Source organism: Harmonia axyridis, chromosome 1 (assembly GCF_914767665.1).
Source record: "Harmonia axyridis chromosome 1, icHarAxyr1.1, whole genome shotgun sequence".
In the NCBI taxonomy this organism is placed as follows: Eukaryota; Metazoa; Arthropoda; class Insecta; order Coleoptera; family Coccinellidae; genus Harmonia; species Harmonia axyridis.
Genome location: NC_059501.1, coordinates 73117995 through 73140736, shown reverse-complemented (window position 1 = coordinate 73140736; position 22742 = coordinate 73117995). Strand labels below are relative to the sequence as shown.

The 22742-nt window shown below is 36.7% G+C and overlaps 1 protein-coding gene across 1 annotated transcript in view; it reads left to right on the top strand.

Moving 5' to 3' along the window:
• Positions 1–22742, top strand: part of LOC123688769 (spondin-2) — a 149900-nt gene that overhangs the window by 114751 nt on the left and 12407 nt on the right. The window contains exons 3-4 of the mRNA XM_045627427.1: positions 6765–6869; positions 9259–9438. Of these exons, the coding sequence (XP_045483383.1) occupies positions 6765–6869; positions 9259–9438 (285 nt within the window). The remainder of the gene's footprint in view (positions 1–6764; positions 6870–9258; positions 9439–22742) is intronic.

The window sequence follows — 22742 nt, the reverse complement described above, 5'->3', positions numbered from 1 at the left end:
ATTGTGGCCTTAGGAAATACCTCATGAGAAACTGACAAGTGCAGATTCTGTGGAGAGGAGGAAGAAACTCCGGACCACCTGGTGACGAAATGCCTTGCCATCACTAGCCAATGCAAAATCTGCTTTGGGCAAGAAACTTGTAGAAGTGAGGAATTAGCCTCCTTGAAACCATCTCGTATACTGGAGTTCATTGAAGCTCTGGAACTGGAAAGCGAGCTGTAGATCACGTTATGGAGAAAATATCTCTTAAGGGGGTACAATAAACCATTTGGTAGCAGTGAAACGGAACCTCCTTAATAAAATCTTAATCGGAAACGCTGTACCTGAAATTCTTCATTTGATCTCTTGAGATCATTGGGGTCTGAGAAAAAAGACAATTTGGATCAATTAAATACGCCCTTTCTGAATAATAGAAACACAAACATAACTTCCAGAACATTTCCATCTTGATGCATCCTAATGCATCTCTAATACATTCTCGGTTTCATATAATCATTGTTGAACTACCACTTCTGCACTTCTCTTCGCATCAGCTCGAAATTCCTAGCATTGTTCTCCTAATGCAGTTTGGAAATCACGTTCACTGATGCGGAATTGTCTTCCAGGCAGCCCGTTTTCGTCGAGAAGGCGGGAAAGAATAGAAATAAGAAACATCTAGAGCGTGAAGCTGTTTCAGAACTCAAGTAACAGGTTGGATTACCGTATTAATGGAAGATACGTAAACTTCGCTCCCTTCTTTATACACCCATATGACGCGTCGCAGAAGATGGGAGAGGTGTTTATGGAGGTGAAATATGTGTGAGAGATAAGTCGAAATGCGTAAGCATAGGGTGGTCGTAAAAGTTGAATAGTGTTTGTGAACTGTCATCAGATTATGGCAGATTATAAAAGTTGAAAATTCAGAGTTCAATATCGATGTTGGAGAAAGTGCCATAGTTTTTGGAATTCGAATATGATTAAAGTTCAGTACCGGACCGAGGGGGGGCGTTTTTGGCAACCCTAGCCCATACCATGGTCAACAGATTTTAGGACAGCAAAGGACCATGCAGCAGCCTATTGGAAAAATTTTCACCGATTAATTTTTCTGAATTTATTATAATTTGTGGAATATATATCAAATAATTTGATGAGGAAAAATTGTATTATTAAATGAAAAAATCCCGAAACGTACGTCTGTCTTTATGTTAATTTAGTTGTTCAATTTGTTGACCGTTTACTCAATTTGTACAGTTTTAGTCATTTTGAATTTTCTTTTGGTTGATTATTAAATTTGTCATTTTTTGATTTACCATAAACCTAAGTACCCCAAATCGATAAAGCTAAATATGAGGGAGACAAAATATGTCAAAAGTTAGTATAACATTCTATGGCGTCTCACAAAAATCAGTCCTAGGACCGCTTTTGTTTGTGCCATTTATAAATGATTTGACTAGTCATCTAAAGCAGATTATATCACTTTGTTTGCTGACGGCACATCAATAGCAATTACAGCATCAAGTCTTGATGAGCTTATTTGTTTCATATAAAACAACATTATGCATCATATGAAAAACTTTCTAGTTATCAACAGTATGCTACTAGAAACACTGTTATATTTTCTCTGTCTAAGCTCTAAACTTCCAAATTCTAAAGTTCACCTACTTATGAAGGATTGAAGTTGTTCGAAAGATTGCCTGAATCAATCAAATCTTTAGATCGGATAAGTTTAAGAAAAATAAAGTCTTTATTGCTTACAAAATGTTCCTATGGCATAAAAGTATATTTCAATGATACTTTTCTGAATTGTTAGGTATTTAATTGTTGTCTAGATATTGATGATGGACTATTTGTTGAATACTTTATTAATAATAAACTACGTAACTATAAACTATATAACTGTTAGTTATTTATTCTATTATTATTGTTATTCTTTCTACTGAATTGTAATTTATTCATTCATTTTTCTTTTTTTATGATGTGACTTGTCTCATACATTTATAATGTCTGAAGGGATCAATAAATAGGTATCTTTATTATTATATAGATACCTCATCAATAGCGCAATTGGTGTAGATATAAATGGACAAATGCTCAAAAGCTCCAGACTTGAAGTCAACGAATAACAATTTTTTTCAAACCTGATAATTTTCCAATGCAAACCATTTCAAAAATCAACATTCATACGCGAAATATGATCATTAATCTGATAGTTTTCTGGAAATGAAAGATAGCATGTCGACATTCCCGAGGGTTTTAATTTCTGTGATGCAGAGTTCCATTGTTTACTGTAACAAATGTGCATATATGAAACCGGAATGCATCCATATTAGATACTCTCCGAGTTAACGATCGGAAGAGCGGAAAATTTGAATGAAACTACAATTTTTCATGGTGGACATCAGTGTTATCTTCTTTCCGTTATCCATTATTCAAGTTCCTGTGAAGAATTTTTATCGAGTATATAATATTTTTATCAGGTAGGTCGCTATGGAATAATTTGGCGACGAAGATTCCTTCGAACTGCAAACTGAACAATACGGGAATATGAATCGCGTCTGAAATGATGATGTATGATAGATATATTAGGTGTAGTGAAACGAAATCCATAATTTTTGCATGAATAATCCGATTCTGGGCAATTGCTTCCTTGAGACGTTTCAATTGTTGACAGTACAGTTCCGAGTTAACAGTTGTGTCACAGGAAAGCAGTTCATAGTAGATTATTCCCTGCATATAGCAAAACCTCCCTGGTCGTCAATCCTAGCTTGCTCACCGTTTCCGTTGACTCTACACGTTTCGACCACGACCGTTTTCGCTTGGCGTTGCCGTTATTGATACACTTTTTATCATAAGCCACCAACCACTTCAAAATTGGAGCGATTTGTGATTCAGCAGCGATTCCCAGATGGAAATCTGGCCCATGGGTTTTCTTGCGTAAAGTTGTGTGGTACCCATACATTGAGCTTCTCCTTAAGTTTAGCCTTATGCAAATGGTTTCAAACGGTTTTTTTGTGCATGGACAATGTCCATGATTTGATCCACATTTTCAACGATTGGCCTTCCAGTTCGTGGTGCATCTTTGACATCGAAATTACCGGAATCAGAATCGATGAATCAAAAGTTCGCATGATTGGCTGTTGGGGTATCCGTACCATTAACACTTATCACATTTTCAGCCGCCTGGCTTGCATTTTTGCATTTATCAAAGAATAACAATAAAATATAGCGTATTTTCTCTATGCTTGTGTTCATTTTCGACGCGCGCTCGATCTTAACTGAGTCAACGAATCACAAAACTGTCAGGAAAGTTTTTGTAGTACGAAATTTCATCTATCTAACACCATTCAGTGAAACCCTATCGGACTTATACAACGCGAGATACAGATGAATAACTAATAACTTATATTGGATAAATAATGGATTCATTACTATTACAGCTTATAAATTTCAAAAAGGTGACACAATCGTCATAGATGACGTAATAGGACAAATAATTTTGAATGAGATCTTATGTCAATACTCCTCGTTTTGAAGGTATTATTGAACGTGGGTAATTGTATAGCAAAATGCTGAATAATGAATTCATTCTTTTGATCATGTTGTTTGGGTCCAGGGTCGAGACTAGGCTAATTGGATTTTTTTTCGTTTAATTGGATCATAGGAATAATTATGAGTGAAAAATAATCGTCTAGTACGAAATAAATTTCAATTCCGATAAAAAATCCTTCTTTCAATTCGGTTCTTGTTTTGGGGGAATGTTAACCGAGTACATGCGATTTTCAGGAGAGTATCTGGTGAATTTTAAATTAATGATACGAACAGGATGCTGGAGAACACCGTTCATCAATAAATCAGAAAGCGACATCTCTTGCCTCTGCATTCGATATTCAATTCAGCGGATGAAATAAAACCTATTCAGGGGATGTCTTTCATTGATTTATTGATGAGCGACGTTACTTGAAGCTTCAATTCGTATTTTTCCCCCAGCTTCTGATAAATGAACTGCTGCAAATCCACTTTTCTCATTTCAACGGAAATACTTTGATGAAAATTCCGCTTGAAATCAAAAGTGGTTGAAGTTCGGGAACATTGTGAATCGGAAATTTACTGTTGGAAGCAATGAAACTACCTTGGGAAGTTTACTTCGTCGCTGTGGAATCAATTATTGTTTAATGTTTCGTGATTTTCATTGTTAGAGTAAGTAGAAAATAGTAATCGTTTTTTTGCTCGTAAATAATTCATGCAATTTTTCAAAGTAGAAGAATACATATAATGAAATGACCGATATTTCGAACGAGATACCGAGCGATATCGAGGAAATGACTCAATCTACGTTTCTACAATTATTCGTGAGAAGACGAGGAGCAAGTAAAAATTTATCCATTTTGTGGTTTCGAGACTAAACGAGAATAAAACACACTATCGATCAAATTGTTATTTCAATATAATTCTTTGACCTTGCCATTATATATTAAATACAGGGTGCGGCAGAGCCGACTGACGAGTTTCACAGGGCTATTCGAAAAAAATGGTAAAATTTGGAAAAACACGGTTCCATTCATTCGAAGCAGTGAGAAATATGGTTTTTCTGCTCAAGTTCTGAAAAAGATATAGCTAAGATGGCTGCCGTCAGCAACTATACACTGATGTAGTTGAGTTTTCGACCGCTTTTCGGCATATCTCGAGCGGTATGGCCAGTATTTCTTCAGTTATTCACTGCTTGAGTTCTGGCAGGGTGTGTGGACGTTGTTTGAAGACCTTATCTTCAAGGTGGCCCCAAAGGAAGAAGTTGCAGACACTCAAATCTGGTGAACGCGATGGCCAACCCACGTCCCCTCTCAGTGAGACCAGTCTCCCTGGGAACAGCTAATGAAGTTCAAGCTGTGTGTACTGTAGCGCCATCCTGCTGAAACAAGATGTCACCCAGATCGTGTTCGTCAGCAAGTTCTGCCAATTCAGGGGGTAGGAAGGTTTTCAACATTGACACATAACGCTGGGAACTGTTACGGTGATATTTTCCTTTTCGGCCTATCACTCCGAGTTGAGACACAATCAAACTGTGACTTTAGGTGAATGGATTGGTCTTTCATGAAGTTGATTACAGCAGAACAGTACCGGAAATTTTGACTATTCACTGTTCCAGAAAGGTGAAAATGTGCTTCCTCACTACTGAAAACAGTTGCTCTTGGGGAGATGCACTCCTGTCCAAATCATGGTTCTGACTGAAAACCACTGGCTCTAAGGAACACAAAGACCTCTTCCGCACCTACCTGCCCCTACCACATCCCGGGAAATAACCTATCAAAACTCGTCAATCGGCTTTGCCGCACCCTGTACAACTTCATTCAAATGACTTCCGCGTGATCTCTTAGGAGACTCGATTTTTGTGAGGTAATTTTAAAGAGTCGTCGGCATATTTCAGGTAATATCCCAATTATTTGATGGATGTTGGTTTTCAGATCGTTAATAGTCGGAGGATTATCGGCATAAATATAATCCTTCGCATATACCCACGAAAAAAATTTGAAGGCGCTTATCACAAGATCTTCCGAAAATATTTCTTGCAATAACAACCTTCAATCATTTTTTTCCCTTTTTTAAAGAAAGATCATAAGTATTATGAAGGATAAAAATTATTTAATTGAATATCAAAATTTTGTTCGCTCTTTTTTTTTTTTGTTTCTATGTAGGTATTTGCACTTTCTCTTTTTTAAAGAAAGATCACAAGTAGTTATGAAGGATAAAAATTGTTCAATTGAATATCAAAATTTTGTTCTTTTTTTTGTTTCTATGTAAGTATTTGCACTTCTGTAAATCAATGTTAATTAGTGGACATCGTTTTGGGTATTAATTTACCTGTATATGTTCTTGTTATGAATAAATAAATAAATAAAAATAAAACAAAAACGGATCGTGTTGTGTGTCTTTTTGCACCATCTTGCTGAAACCACATTTCTTCCCGTTTCGTTTCATTAATTATAGGACATGAAATAGGTAATCATTTGGCTATAGCGATGAGAATTGACGGTTTGATTGACACCTTAATTTTCAAAGTATGGACCAGTCACTCCATCAGACCCAATTGCAAGCCATACAGTGAAATGTTATGGTCTTTCAACAGTTTCATAAAGATTTTACTGACTCATATGTGAGAATTTTGCTTGTTTACATAGCCTACGAGTGAAAAACGTGCTCTGTCGCTGATTTAAATTCCATACAAAAAATCGTCATCCAGAAGTTGTTGTTCGAGCACTCAATGGGCATAATAATCAACACTTTTCTGATCAGCTGGTTTTAGTTCTTGTTTCAAATAAACTTTATAAGGATGGAGTTGGAAATTCAGAAGCCAAAAAAGCCATAGGGAGCCGTAAGAGAGGCCCAAACTTTGTGCGCGCTGATGAATTAATGTATTTAGACCTTCTTCAATAGTAATATTTTCGTAAGAGCGTTCATTTCGATGTATGAGCCTTGGGACATCAGTACTAGATATATGGAATTATATCATTATCTTTCCAATCGTATGCTGAAATAGACGATTATGTCAACCATAATCTGCCAGTAATGAATGAAAGGTACTTACTGGAAAATTATCAATGAGTTTTAAAAAGTGTTAATTTATAGATAGACCCAAATCGCAGATTTCCCCTACTTTAATCATATTCTGTACGAATCACGTGATCAAATTTTGTCATGATGACCAATTCCATTTCGGGTACTAAACAATATCGCTTGAATCTAGCAGTATAGTCGACATATACGATAAAATGTTAATTGTTCGGTTTCAGGTATCATTGATGTCCAGGATAATTCCATCTCCTGATTGGTTCATTGGAATTGACAGTTTCGACTTATGCATAAATGGAAATTGGTTGGACAGTATCACAATAGAGGTGAGTATTTTCAAACTCCAATAGATCTCATGTAGTTACACTGAATACTAGAAATTCCCTGAATATATCCGAGGCTGAGTGAGTATTATTTCTGGAAAATAGAGCAATCCTTGTTGCCAAAACACGGAGCGTATTGTATAAACACTGCAAATTTCACATGGAAGTTCATTTGTTTGTTTCACACCAATCAATTCGATACTCAGGATTTTATCACTGCGGAAGCAAGCTCGACCATTCGTGTATTTACTTTCAGCAAAAATTGTTTGTCTATCATTTGGGGGTGATGATTTTACCAACTCCGCAATTTTCACAGTTCATAAACAAAATATCATTTCAGGTGACCTTTTTACTTTTGCCTTGGACACTCTCACGAATTCCAACTCGAATCATGAATCATTTTCAAATTTAGTATTAATAAATGGGCACTGCTTTTTAGAAAACAATTTAATAAATTCTAAACGTTGTTGAATGTTTTACTTCATTGATGCCATTATAACCATTTTTAATTGTATCATTTCTATTGGAAAACCTTTCATAGGAAATTCTTAGAAAACTTAATATTCATTACTAAAGTAATGGTTGTAGTACCTAATTGGTGTTTGAGTCACAATAATAATATTTTTTCAGAAATATTTTCTTTTTGACTGAGCTTGAGTAGGTACCTCATCCTATAACTTGATTAATAAATATAATCTCTCTTTTCTCTATACCATTCAAATGCACCTCAGATGTTTATTCAATATCAAATTATATAAAGTGATGGTTATCGAGCAGCTTCAGACATAAGTGTCATAACAACAATAATATCGATTATTTGAAAATGTTTCGGACTTGGTGGTAATCCTGAGTGCAATAAAAAAAATAATCGCATCTTTTAATAGAACTCCAGTGAGATAATCTAACTAAACGCCCCCTACTGCACAGTCCTGAAACTACTCCACCTCTCTGCAGGTTCCTAGACTGACGGACACTAATGAACTGAAACTATGGCCTGCAATTGAGACAGATTGTTCTAGTAATCTTGTATTCTCTGAGGTTAATTAGAGTTACTAAATAATCAGCGCACATTTCTTGTGCTTGCATAGTCCTACTGTCCTACATATACATGTTGTTTGATAAGAAACGGCCCTAAGTTTATGACTTGATTTGGAAATAAAAAATAAAATTATGAATTCGTAATGAATGTTGTCATAATTCATTTAGAACCTTGCAATATTCGTATACAGGATGTCAAAAAAAAAGTTTCTACAAAATAACTATAAATAACATATTTGAAGTAATATGGCGCTTATTTAGCCCTTACTAGATTGGAATTATTAGGTTCAGTAGCCACAATAGCCAGCAATTGTACACAATTGTATTTTTTTATTTTCTTAGATTAACTTTACCTTCGAAATGAAGCAACTCCGGTATTATGTTAATATGAACTTTTTTCGAAGCGATTTGTTAGGTTATATTAGGGAAAAATTAACGTATGAACATATTTCATTTTGTAAACAAAAAAAAACTTTGTGTATGAATTTTTATTGGAGCCAGAGGCGAAACTAGAGTTGACTCATGAAGGGGTTCACCTTAACTTTGAAAAGGCAAAATTATTCAATTTTTCATCATTTTTTTTCGGATTGTTAATTACAATGTTTTTAAATTTCTTCTAATCCATAGGCAAGGTCATGTACCAATAATCTCACTCTCTTTGTTACGCCTAGGGATTTCCTCATGAAATCCTTTTGTTGTTATTCATTCTATTCACTATTAAATGAAAGAATTCATTGTTATCATAAATTTTTTTTAGACTGCTTTCGAAGTATTGAGTGACTTTTTGATTTCTTCAATGTTGTTTCTTGTTTGTAAGTAAGACATAATATTGTATTTTTTATAACTAGAATAAAAATTTCGTATCTACTTTTGTTTACTACACTTACGGATTTGAGTTAAAATAATGTAACTTATATTTCTCCAAAATTGTAAATCAAAAAAATTTGAGCTCCTAGAAGAAAATGCAGACGTTATTTGAATTCAGGACATCAAATTGATGTAGAATCAGCTCAAAAAACCTCGACACCAATACAGCTGTTCCCCTGTGATTCTACTTTAACTATTTGGATTCAACTAAGCGCTATGATGAATCGAAAACACGTTTTCCCATGAAAATTTCACCTTTTACCCATTCAAACAACCTCTTCACGCTGAAAGCTTTCGATTCCATCAACCCCAATTCAATCCCACCCTCTCACCCATCCATGAAAATTTCACACGAAAAACCTTGTTATCACGGCAAATTCGATGTTGCCTAAATGCGAATAATGCCTCGCTATGACTCGGACATAGTTGCCGCTTCAAATCCGCATTTGCATCGATTAATTTTTGACGAATCCCCTTTTGCTTCCAGGTTGATCCGGTGGATGCAGGGACCGACAACGGGTTCACGTTCACGGCACCGAACTGGGCTACGGAACCCCAGGGCGAGGCGTATAGGATAACGGCACATTATCCCGCTCATCCTGCGGGATCCTTCTTCTATCCCTACCTGAGGAAGTTGCCTTCGATCGCCACGTTCCAATTCATCAAGGTAAGAGCGTCACACTAGCGGAGCTTGGGGGGTCTTTGAGGCTGTAGACTCCCTCCTAAGAAATACCAACAATTCAGAGAATTGTCAATGAAAAGACCATTATGTCTCTGATGGATTTTCGTTTATTGTTTGTAACCTTGCATCATTTATCGCTTCGGTCGACAACTTCAATATAGGAAGCAATTCTTGGTTGTTGTTTCTCGAAGATAACCATAAATTTAGAATTCCATTGCCACCACCAATTAGGTAGTAGGTCAGTAGTTGAACACCACCATGATACGAAAAAAAATTCATTTGTTTGTATGAAGGGATTTCACGGTCCTAAAAAAATCTAAAATTATGTACTCGTAAAAGGTTCCGATGTGATAGAAACATCTGGCTTGGAAATTTCCGTTTGAATAAGCGATTTCTCAAAATGCAATCTGTGTTATCATCATTCACGTGTTTGATTGATCGCAGTAATGACTCCGCGTTTGATCCCAAAAAATTAACAAAATTATATCAAATGGATTTGAAAAGAGGCAATGAAATGACCCTTCAATGTGAATTCGAGATGTGCAAGAGGGTATAATTATTATTTATGTAGGATTCAGTCATTGTTCCCTGTAAATAATTGACATAGTCAACAGGATTCTTGGAGACCAATTAGTTTCTTCAAGTGTCGAGGGCATGACAGTTTCAATAGATTTAAAGGGAACGAATTGATTTTTGTATATAACATAGAAAGGAAGTGTTAATTTATCGGGGTGTCGAAGATGTGTCATGTCGGTTGCAAATCTTCGAAAATTTACTGGAGTTGGGAATGCTTGAAAACGAGACGATGGTATCGGATGTGTCACATCTGCGTATCATCTGCTGGTCCTTCGAGAATATTCCATGATCCATGGCTGATGAGATTTCCAGGAATCCGCGAAGAGCTTTGTGTGAGCGGAACGGCAAAACTCTTATTGGACTAGGGGTGGTACTTGGTACTTTACCCCGATATCGGAGTGGTGCTAAGGGTGTGACCAAGCGGGAAGAAGGGAAGTCGATAGACAGGGAAGGTCAGTAAGTTGCGGTCAGAAGACAGTAAGTTCCAGCCGGTAGAGAGTTCAAGTTTGGTCTAAGTTGGAGTTGAGTGTAAGACGAGTTGAGAGTAAGTTCGAGTCGAGAGACAGTTCAAGTTGAGTCTAAGACGAAATAAGAGAAAGTTCGGTCGGTCAACTTAAGACGTACGACGTAAAGACGGTTCGCGGACTAGAACAAGACGAGTCGCGATCGAGTTAAAGACGAGACGACTGAAACTAGAATTAAAGACGAAGACGTGATATTCGAAGACGCTTCGAGAATTTAACACTCGAGTTAAAGACGAAATTCAGTACCGTATCTACTGTGTTTGTACTTAAGAGTGGTTTTGTAAATGTATGTATATAATTAAAAAGAGTTTAATTATTATAAACCCGAACAAAGTCACTGAGAAAAAGACGAAAGGCCAGGTAATCGAATTATACCTCTAGACGATCGATTAACCATGCCTACATTTATACAAATAAGAGTTAAGGTTGAATAATATAAAACAAAATTATTTCTATTGGATTATTTAATTGTTAGCAACAATTGTTTCGCCCCACTTTGGCGAAACGAAAAATGGATCCAAAAGAGGCAACGAAATGACCCTTCAATGTGAATTCAAGATGTGCAAGAGGGTATTATTATTATTTATAGAAATAAGAGTTTAGGTTGAATAAAGTAGATCCTCATTACCTTTGGTAGAAGACCACCATACCGGTCCCAAGTATTCGAGAATTGGTCTTACAACGTAGTATAAAGGTCAGATCCCTGGTCGCTGTAAGTCCGAGACCCCAAGATCGCAATAACAAGTTTCATCCTTTAAAGTTCGCCCATGGATGACATACGATATACGTGGATTGTTCCTCCCAATGTGCATGACACTACATATGTCCACATTCAGGGGCAACAGCCAATCTTCACACCAAGCAGAAATTGTATTGAGTTCACTTTGCAGAATATGTGAGGGAAATTTATTCCTCTATTGCAATCTTCATTTCATCCAGGGTCGGATGGATGATGTTTGATCTCTGCTCTGAGATAATCCCAAGGATAAAAATCGCTGTGGTTCAAATTCTGAGATCAAAGAGGCACTGGAGCTGTTCATACGATAAGAACCTCTGGAGTATTGAATCCTTCGAAACACTGCAGCTATTCAAAAGTTTTCTTGAAAAAGTGAAAAGAACCTTCTGATTGGCAAAATGGAAATACATAATACTGTGGAAAGTTGTGAATCTTTGTATCATCCGCAAATAGTGAGCAACTTGGGCGAATCAGACGAGGGAGATCAGAGGTGAACAGCAAAAACAATACAGGACCAACGACCGAGCCGTGGGGGACGCCAGAAGTGACAGAGTTTTTTTTCATTGAAAAAGATTTGTCCACTCTTACACGAAAGGAACGAGTGGACAAGAAACCGTCTATCCAAGTTAATATTCTGCCTCTGATACCAAGATGCTGCAAGTATTACGTATTAAGAATTCCCGATTCATATCTTTATTGGTACTTTCTAAATACGAGAATGTTATGCAGTTACATATATCCTAACATATCTACGAGTATATGAGGCAAATATTTTGTACGTTAGTATCGACATATACGCCGGAAAGAACTTACTCTACCCTCAAGAGACTGAAAACGAATTTAGCAAGTACAATGGGAAATGAGAGATTGTCTGCGCTTGTTGAATATTTATTATGATTTTGAATTCGTTATCGAGAATGTATACGATATCCTGGTAACAGAAACACAGAAAGAAAAGTGAATATTTGAAATGATTTATTAGTATTATCTTTAGTATTTACTTCAACCTTAAGTTCAATCTCCAAATTATAGAATGCATTTTTCATTTTAAATTTTTTCATGCAACCGACAACTTACAGCCAAAAACCGCCCCTCGTTGCTTTCACCTTATGTCGATGTTAAGCCCCCCCCCGAAATAAAATCCAGGCTGCACCACTGAAGAGCGATTTCGATGGGACTCAGAGATGGATAGGATGCTGGTGGTTTTGGAGAGGGTTTGCTCGATTGGAAGGACGAAGGTCGCATGTTGATCTGTAGATTTTTTGGGGGACCGGGAGTAATTGTGGCGATTCGGATGGGGATGGAGATAAGTTTGGGATTGGGGTTCAATCGATGCTTGCGTTGGGACTTAATCGCAGTTTTTTCAATTTGTCGATTATGCGGAAGGTCGGAGTGGATTATTTGAGATTGGTTTTGGAACGTAACTCGAATATATGCGTTTCAAAAAAATCGTGATAAAAACTTTCACTTACAGGATTTCTATTTGAGTTCAGAATGAATTAACTGAGAGTTCAGGAAAATTTTAAAAAGTTAAAAAGTAGGTATACGATGAAACAAGAGATTTCTGTTAAGTTTCCGAACTCTATCATAGTTTTGAATGGTTTTTCGACATTGACGAATGTTGAGATTCAAGCATAGATACTCTCTTATCAGATAGAAGTTTTTTAGTGTCTTATTTCGATGTATATCAATCTGTTATGAAAGTTTTAAAATAAGTAAATAGTGATTTTTTAGAACCGGCGCCTTCATCATTTTGCAATTAAAAAGAAAGGGAGTATAAAAGAATACCGTATTCTTATTGATTCAGATTTCTGCCAGTCCAATGTTCTTGTAAAAGTATTGAATAATTTTTGAAATGTAGGTATTGTTCATCCAAAACTCAAACTACCTAATATGTACAAGTTTTGATCATGGCTCTAATGATTAATTCCCAGGGAGGATCATGTTTGAAAATTTGAAATACGCTATTCAAAATTTATTAGAACTACAGAAGTATTAAAATTCAACAGTTATTCGATGAAATCGAAATGTGAAAAAAAAGGAATAGTTTGCTGAATTTAATTCAACACCCACAGTTTACAGTTGATTGTGTGAAAAAGGAAAGTAAGGTATGAGTAGAGATGTTTTGTGTAGTGGGAGTAGTTTAGGACTTCTCGGTTTATGTTTGTGTGAATTTGGTTATTGATTTTTCGTTGCTGAAGAAGACAACTTCGTTGTTGAAATGGTCGTTAAATGCTTATGAAGATTGTTCGCATTAGAGTTTGGTTACTGCAACTTCAGTCGACTCTATTTGTTTCTAGAAATTGCGAGATCGTGATTGAAACTACACTGAATTTCAATTAGCACTCATAATGAAATAACTGAAAGTTTCTAGAATATATGCGTGAGATGGGGTAATGAAACTTGACAATTCAAATAAAGTTTTTAGATTTCATATTAGTTTTCGAATAGTTTTTCGACATTGATGGATGTTTAGATTAAGGAAAAGTATTTCCGTTATCACGCAGTGTCCCATTATAATGGAAGACCTCATCAAAGTGTCGTCAAAATTTTAATTAGGTTGATTGAAATAGTGGAACAAGCGTATTGGATAATACGGAAATAACTTATAGGAAGTTTCATTTTGATTCCGAGGTTCTGAGAATTAGAGCGATTTATTAACTCAATGTGTTGTATAATTTTATTGAATCGGGTAAACAAAGGTTTGCACAGTGATATTCAAAAAATTTCGAACAGCTATATTTCAACCATCAAAGAATTCAAAGGGTGCAGTGGAGATCCTAGATTTCTTTCAGTTATCGTGTTCACGGATTTAGTTTTTACATTAGATTAGAGGAGTGGCGGAGGATTATCCGAACTTGCATGCACCTTGCCCTATTGTGCATCCCAGTATTGTTTACCTGTCTGGCAATAATGTCTCATTAAACTTTATTACCTTTCATACATCAATTACTTGTTCCGACCAAGAGCCAAGGTGTTGAAGCCTTTTCCGGAGAAAAGCTTCACATTCGCATAGCGTTTGACTGTCTCAGCGGCTTTCAACAGAAGCGACAAGTGTCGTCAGATGCTTTTCTCATGTTTTTCTGGTCATACCTCAAACAAAAGTGTCACGTGAGCGTGTCCGTCAAATTACTTAGTTCCGGTTTACTAAGTGAGAGAACATTTTTAGTCCACCTCATCGAGTAGGAGAGAAGTGACTTGGTCTGTCTTTGACCAATGATTGTCCGCCAAGACGGACGATTTCTCGTCTGTTCCCATTCTTTAACTGCCATCTCCTGATGACTGGCTGGAAAGCCACTAAATGCCTCTGGCCTCGATAAGGGGATTGACCTCCCTTTCCCTAGCTATTTGGTCTGCTTTTTCATATCCGGGTATCCCGGAGTGGCCAGGCACACAAAAAAGGTTGACCTGGTTCCTTTCTTCAAGTACGTTGAGGGGTTTTTAGATTCCCAGACTAACTTTGGTTCAACTAGTGGCTAGTCAATCGCTAGCAGGGCTGCTATGCTGTCAGATACTATATTTATACTATACGATTCTTGCGCTCTATACTAAGCGCAACGCACTTCCTTTATGGCAAGGGTTTCTGCCTGGAACACCGAAGGGCAGGAACCCATTGGTATTGGATTGAGGGACCGTGTACTTCCGCTCCCACTCGTCCATTTTTAGTTTTTGAGCCTTCGGCATAAAATACCACTGCCCTTCTAGAGTCACTTCTTGATTAGCCCATTTCTCAAGACTTGGAAATGTCGTGTTGAAGTTTTTCGGAAACTCTAGTCTCAGTGGTAGGTTATCTGTGACCACATCCAGGAGCTCATTTAAAATTTAAGGGTGCCCTGAATAATCGCCAGTTTTCAGTTCACTTTCTTTCGCCACCCTGAGTGTCCATCAGCTGCTTTGCTTTTTAGAGGAGACAGGTCCAAGATGACAAGATGGCAGCAGTTGGACAAGATCGTGATGTTCTTGTGATAGAAACACATGCTGTTCTTTGCAGATGTTCCAAGGTTAATTGTCCCTTCACTAGTCTTGCTCTTGGCCACCAGATGAGAGTTACATAGCTTACGATTGGCCGACAATAGATTTTAAAATCAAGTTCGTCAGTTCAGATTTTAACCCCCATGTTTTTCCGACCATTCTTTGGTATGTGGAGAGAGCTCTCTGACCCTTACTGATTACCGCCTCGAGGTGAGGACTCCAAGAGAGTCTTTGGTCGAATATGACACCCATACTTACTAACTTACTTTTATATATTTAATGTGGTCCGTTGTGGTTAGGACGATAACATTCAACATCAGTGTCCTGAGAAAAATTTTCTTCTTTCTGGTAAAGGGCTGTCACTTAGGGGTTTATATTGAGACGTTCTCGGAGACACCACTGGTGAGTTATAGTTAGAGCAGCCTGCGTGTTCACGGATTTCCAGACGCATAGAAATGAATTCAAGTGCGAATAATACCGACATCTTGATGAAATGGTTAATAGCTCTTCTCTTGAAACAACAGTATACACAATACACAATAAGAGTTGTAAGAAGTAGTTTCTGTTTACGCTGAAGTGAATCACACAGTTATACGTTGCACAGTGCTCACTATAGGCAGTTACATAGTTCGCGAGATGTACGAATTTCGTCACTTTCTATAGTTTTGCAATTGACTAAGCTATGCAGAAAACTCTACTTTTCATAGCAGTTGTAGGAAGTAGTATATTATTCAACGAGCGGTAATGTAGGTCATAACTCACGCCGATGAAGTTTGCAGCACGAGCCGCAGGCGAGTGCTGTAATTCATCAAGTGAGTTATGACCATTACCGCAAGTTGAATACTATACTTTATCTACGACTATATCAATAAATACTAAGAAAAAATACAGCCTTAGAATATAGACAGAAGGAACGGAAAGTAAACATTTGTGCTCGATCCCGAGTACAAGAGAGATGGAAACTTAGCGTTGCCAATATAGCTTCTGCTAGCTCGAATCTAGTACAGTGTACAGAGATAGAACTCTATTGAAAAACCTTAATAGTTCCCTGTAAACGATGACTAACTGCTTACTGCTACACATATCTTGAAAATTTCTCCTTTATATTTTTTTCGGGCGAGTAATTCTGTATGGTAACATTAGCTGTTTGTCTTTTGGAAATGTATATATAATATATCATCTTCACTGTCTGAATTAATCGTTTTCAGCAAAAAATTCACAATAATTAGATATCAACTTAATTTGAAAACGTCAGAATTATTAAAGTGACATTCCCTCGGACATTATTCCCCTCAATAACAATAATGGAATGTTCCCTTTCGGCCAATCGAATAGAAGCAGAGAAGTATAGAAGCACAGATCCTTCTTTTCCGATTTATCTATTATAGTGAGTTATAGTAGTGAGTTATTATAACTCACGCTGTTTGTTAATAGATGCTATTAATTGCTCAAAAGCAGTTGAATAATGAATATATAATTCAATAGGAGTAGATAAAATACGTTTTATTCATTTCAAAATAGACGCAACAGTTGAATTCACCCGTTCATAGTAAAACTTCAATCGAAATAGCATGGAAAGCTTTCATGTCCACGATAAAACAATACGACAACTTTATAAGTAAATAGAAAAGTATTACTGACATTTTACGTCCCTAACCGAACAAAAATCCACAATTCCGTTCGCTATAACCCGACCCTTTCGAATTTGCTATTGCAGCAAACCTAATCTGAGCGTTTGCCGATCGCCAATAAATTAAGATTATACGAGCTCCTTGAAAGCGGTCTTTATGGAGTATGCACCGTCCCTTAAACCCTCAAGTCTACGGGATCATTGCCGAGATATTATTGAGTTGGGACCCGGAGTCGTAAATTTAACGGACATCACCTCCAATTCGGGTTCGGACGTTGTTAATTCGGCAAGAAATGTTCGGGATCGAGGAGTTATTCTTTGAATATTTCATCTTCACGGCTTTCGACTTCGAGGCACGTATCCGGAATCAAACGAAGGGTCAGTATCCAATTGGTAACTTCAGCTTTGGATACAGATACGAATTTTTATTGATACTCAACGTTTTGGTCTGATGGTGCTTGCAATATCGAAGACTATGCGTGAATAATTTGAAGCCGGGAATTCATTTCGATTATTTACTTGTCTAGAAACACCAAGAACAGCTGAAGAGGTTCACTGGGGTCTACAAGCGCTGATAAGCAACCCTGTTTAAACTAGCTAAACTTTTATATGAATAATTAATAATGAGTACCTATTTGATTTGCAGTAGGTATTCCCAAAAAAATATTTCGCCTTGAGAAACACTACTCTAGTATGATTTTGACGTCGAAGACCAGCATGGCAGTAAAAGAGAGGTTTTCGAAGATGCAGAATTGGAGGCATTACTTGATAAAGACTCGTGTCAAACGCAACAAGAATTGGCAGGATCATTGGGAGTGATGCAACAAGCCATTCAAGAAAGCTTGAAATTCATAGAAATGATTCAGAAACAAGAAAATTGTGTGCCGTTTGAATTGAAGACGAGAGATGTTGAACGGCGTTTGTTTGCTTGTGAACATCTGCTTGCAAGGCAAAGACGGAAGGGGTTTCTGCATCGCATTGTGACTGGACATGAAAAATGAGGAGCAGAAAATTATGGGGATATCCCGGCCATACTTCCATGTCGACGGTTCCAAGGTCGGGCTCACTATTTGGTTGGTCCAGCTCGGCGTAGTGTATTATGAGTTATTAAAATTGACTGGATCGCTTCAAAAGATGACCATTTTTTTCAACGCGAAATTCGTACGCTGCTCGCAAAAAGAAAGTGAGTAGTGACCAGCGATGGACAATACTTCGAGTCATATATGTATAAGCAGTTCTTTACAAAATAGTCTTGAATTTCGGCGAAAAATGGCAGAAGCAAAGTTGTAAGGCTATGCATATTATAAGTTTGCTGTCCAATGGATTGGACCAGGCGGCAGCCTATTGAAAAAATTGTCCCTAGGTGATTTTTCTGAATTTTCCGTATTTTGTAGAATATGATTTCCTCAACAAAAAAGTCTATTGGTCCAACTCTTGACTGGTTTTCGAGATACAGGCTGTCGAAGTTGGAGAAAGGCGTTCCTTCGAAGTAATATTTCTTGTAGGAAAACACTTTTGCGCGACAAATATTGCTTACCTATAATTCAATAATTTCAGACTGGTTTTTAATGATAAATATTGTTATATATGTGGTGAGTCAAACATTATTCAAAATGAAATTAGTTTAGTTCATAATATAGCCTGTAATCAAAAAAGTCGTCCGTAGAATTTTCTAATTTTATCTCATTACTCTTAATTCGAGTAGACTCGTTAAGTCTACTTAAGTTTTGAGATACAAAGGGTAATATATTAAGAAAGGCAGCCATTATCACAAAAGTTGACAAAAAAATGTATACCATGAAAATTTAATACAGAGTAAAGATAAGAGACACGTTGGCGTTTACTCATTGTTAATTTGTCACTATACAATGGAAGACATTGTACAAGGTGTCCCAAATTCGTTGCTCACTAAATTTCCTAACATCGACAGCTTGTATTTCGAAAACTAATCACAGGATTGAGTTGGACCAATAGACTTTCTTGTTTAGAGTTTTTTTACACGATACAAGAGTTTTTGAAGCGTGTACCTTTCCATAATCGAATGGGAACCTAATGAACACAAATGAAATGTCAAAAAATTATACACAGTGTTGCCATTAGAATCATTTTGAACGGTAGAAATTCATATTCCTCCGGAACCAGCTGCAAATTATTTCCAAATTCTTCTTCCTCAGAAAACACGTTCTGGGATTTACCTCGCAAACTTTCTCAACCAGTTCTAGAAATATCCAGAAGCACGAGTATCTCGAGTCTCCACTTTAAGACCAACCAAAAGAAGTTTCATTTTAAATTCTCATAATGATGCGAAACGAAAGAAATATCAACCAATAATCCTTAATGAGTCGACATCGAAAAAACTTCTACCCACGTATAAAACTCGCCTACTACAATCTTGAACCTGAACTTTCACTTCCACATCGACTTCTTCTCCCTGTGAAACCGCATTCATTACATCGCAAACTTTTTCAAGCCACTCTAGAAATATCCGAGTTTCTCTAGACTTGACTTCGAGACCGAGCTAAATACCGAAAAAACTCAGACATTTCATTTTAAATTTTCGTACTTCAGTACCTCCACTCCGGGCGCTCGGGCGGAGGTAAATATATTAATTAAAGGAGAGAGAGAATCAATTATTCCCAGACTTGCGATGGAAACCGGCGGAAATCTTGATGAAAATCCACGTTACGAGTGCCGTTTCACGGAGTGGCGGCCGGGATATAATCCGTTTTATCCTCGGCTTTGCGAGATTCCTGTCCTGATTTACGCAGGGAAGGTTCAGGATCACAAAGAATTGGAAACTGTGTTGGTCGTTTGATTGTGTCACCGGCTTGTTTTGAACTAGAAGGAGATGCGCTGATTTCCCACAAAGGTTTATTATCCACCTTGGGAAATATAAACCCAAAGAAAGATCTCATGTTGATATTATCGTGCGGTGGTTGTAATTGAATTAAATTTTATTTTTATTCTCGAGGAAAAATTGAGAACTTTATAGTCGTTAAGTAATTGTCACCAAACCAATTCCTTTGATGGGATGTGGAACATGAGTACAACTCACACCAATAAGTCGATCAAATTGCCACGCGGCAGCACGTGCACTATTTTGGGCAATGAAAGTGACTAAATCGACTCATACTATTTCATATGACGATCAACTAGCATACTGCGATCTATTCAGGACTGGTTAGACAATAATTTTCCTGCTGACCTAGCTTCCTTATAAATGTCTGAGCCCTTGGAAAACACTTGAATATGAAGTTTCAAGGCTGGATTTGATATTCAAATTACTCGACCTGAAATCAAGAAGTAGTTTCTAATTGTCAAATCAAGTATTTATTTGTCAATTCTTCAAAAATCAAGTTCATTCTAATTAATTTTTAGCAGTTTCATTTTGTAGTATGAACATCGATAAAAATGAAGAAATCAGAAGAAACCTTGTCAAAAAACTATGGAACTGATTGTATACAAGAACCAAAAATATCTTGATAAAAAAAAAATTGAAATCTCATTTTGAAATATAACCATAAATAAAGTCATTATGAAACATAACAAAATATAAAAATGAAAAAACAATTATTTCTCAATACTGAGAAACCTTCAAGGACTATTTTATTACATTGTTTTCCATCCAGAATCAGAACACATGAGGAATCTCATGGATTTTTCGCCTAATCTATTGCTGTTTTTCGAAAACAGTCAGAGCAGCTCTGGAAAATTATCTTTCAACAGGAGCTGTTGATGCGGTGATGAAAATCTTTTTCCATTTTAGCCCAGTTTGGAACATATTTTCGGGCCTCTTTCACCATTCTGAAATATATTCGGAACTATCAGCATGTGTTTCAGTCTTTCATAACGCCAAGCTATTTCATTTGCTCGACTTACAGGAGATTTCTTGGATGAACTTACGGTATCGTTGTCAAACTCACCTATTTATCCTCTGAAGATTATAATGTTGTCTGAGCGCGCACGAGCTTGCAGGAATATGTGCGACTCGTGCGTATCAAGCTCAAGCAATTTAAGTAGCTTGATATCAAGTCAAGCAATAAATATCTCAAATCAAGCCAAGTTCAAATATGTTATTTATCACAAGCTTGATGTTCAAGTCAAGTAGTTGGTTTAAACATCAAGCTACTTGACTTGATGAATCCTTACCTGATTATTATCAGAAAGAAATTCTGGCCTATTCAAATGAGTTTGAATGTACCATATCAAAATGAAAAATCAGTTACACAAAGAACCAAAAGTTCTAGTCGAGTTCAAGTTATTCAATGTCGAGTCAAGTATTTATCTATCAAGTAATTCACTTGACAATTAGAACTTGAACTGAACTGTTGATTTCAGGTTAAGCTTAGTCAAGTAGCTTGAATATCAAGTCAAGCCGTGAATCCCTAGTTAGGATGCATGAACGAACCTTATTTCTATCGGAGTTATGTGAAGCTTAAGGCTAGAGCTTCCGAAACTAGTTTTGTATGACTCAAAGTACCAAAATGTTGTTTCTTATAGCTCGAAGTACCAAAACTGTTGCTTCTTGTTCGAAGGACTGTATAATGTTGATTGTGGATGAAGGAAAATACGATAATGATCTTAAATTGTTTAATTTGACTTGTTAAGCGAGAGAACACATGCATCGAATAGAATTGTAATTGAACTAATACTTTTGTAAGCACTCACTACAGGTGATAATATGCGAGTAAGCATAGAGTTGAAACACAGAGAAATTCTTCTTTTTCCTGTGTAAGTCTCAACACGTATGTTTCCTTATATTAGATACATCAGCAATTTGAACAACAAAGGGTTTTCAGAGAGAGAAGGTAGATCCACAATCGAAGAACCAGATGTCCTTTACTGCCTCGAACCAACTCGTGTCAGAAGAACAGGTCTATCCGACGGGATCGCTGTTAGAACAGATTGCCTACAATTTAGCGTCGATTCCTGTGGGTGAAATTTATGTCTGTGTACATCGGAACGTGAGACCAACAACCGGATTGTATGCAGCCATCAGATCGCTAGTCACGGCTACCGAAACAGACATTTCTACAATATGTTAGAAAATGTTTTGTGCTGGATCTGAACCCTTACATCTAGTAGAGTTGTCACTTTGTGAATGAACGAGAGCAGGTTTCGCACTACTTGTGAGTTGAATATTGAATACGAATCTGTGAGGGTATTGGCAGTTAGATGGATAGGAAACTATTGCAAACATCTGATTTCGTGCTGGGACAAAATTTGAGTGTCGATCAAATGGAGTTTATATTCTGTTTGGGTTATTACAGCTATTGTATGTTTTCACTTAACTATAAAGAGTCTTTAGTGAAATACTAATTTAAATATGAGTTTCTACAATTTAAATTTCTTAGTTTCGAGTCTACTGATTGTCCATCTGTATGTGTTGACTTGGACTTTTGATAGGCACATCAACCTTTTCGAGTGATTAAGCATACGGAGCTGAAAAATCAAAACCCTTCATTGACATTGGATGACTGCTAAAAGCATTCAGTTCAAAAAAGCATCATGAAGAAATGAGATGTCTAACATTTGTCAAGACTATAAGCTTCATTAATTTAATAATTCAATATTGAAAATGATTCTCCACTAAGATGTTTCATTTTGAATTGTCCGCTTTCACTTTTGAAGATGTCATTTGACAAAAGATAAACTACGACACTACTATAACTGGAATGATACACGCTTCAAGAACGCAATGAAATTTTTAAAATTCACTACAAAAATGGTGAAGATTCTGCAGTCACAGTTTGCAACCCTGAAGCTACTTTTCGGCCGGCAATAGTGAAACTGGAAGGAAAATTTGAGCTGTTGGGACAAGTTACGGATGTTGATAATAATAATAATTATT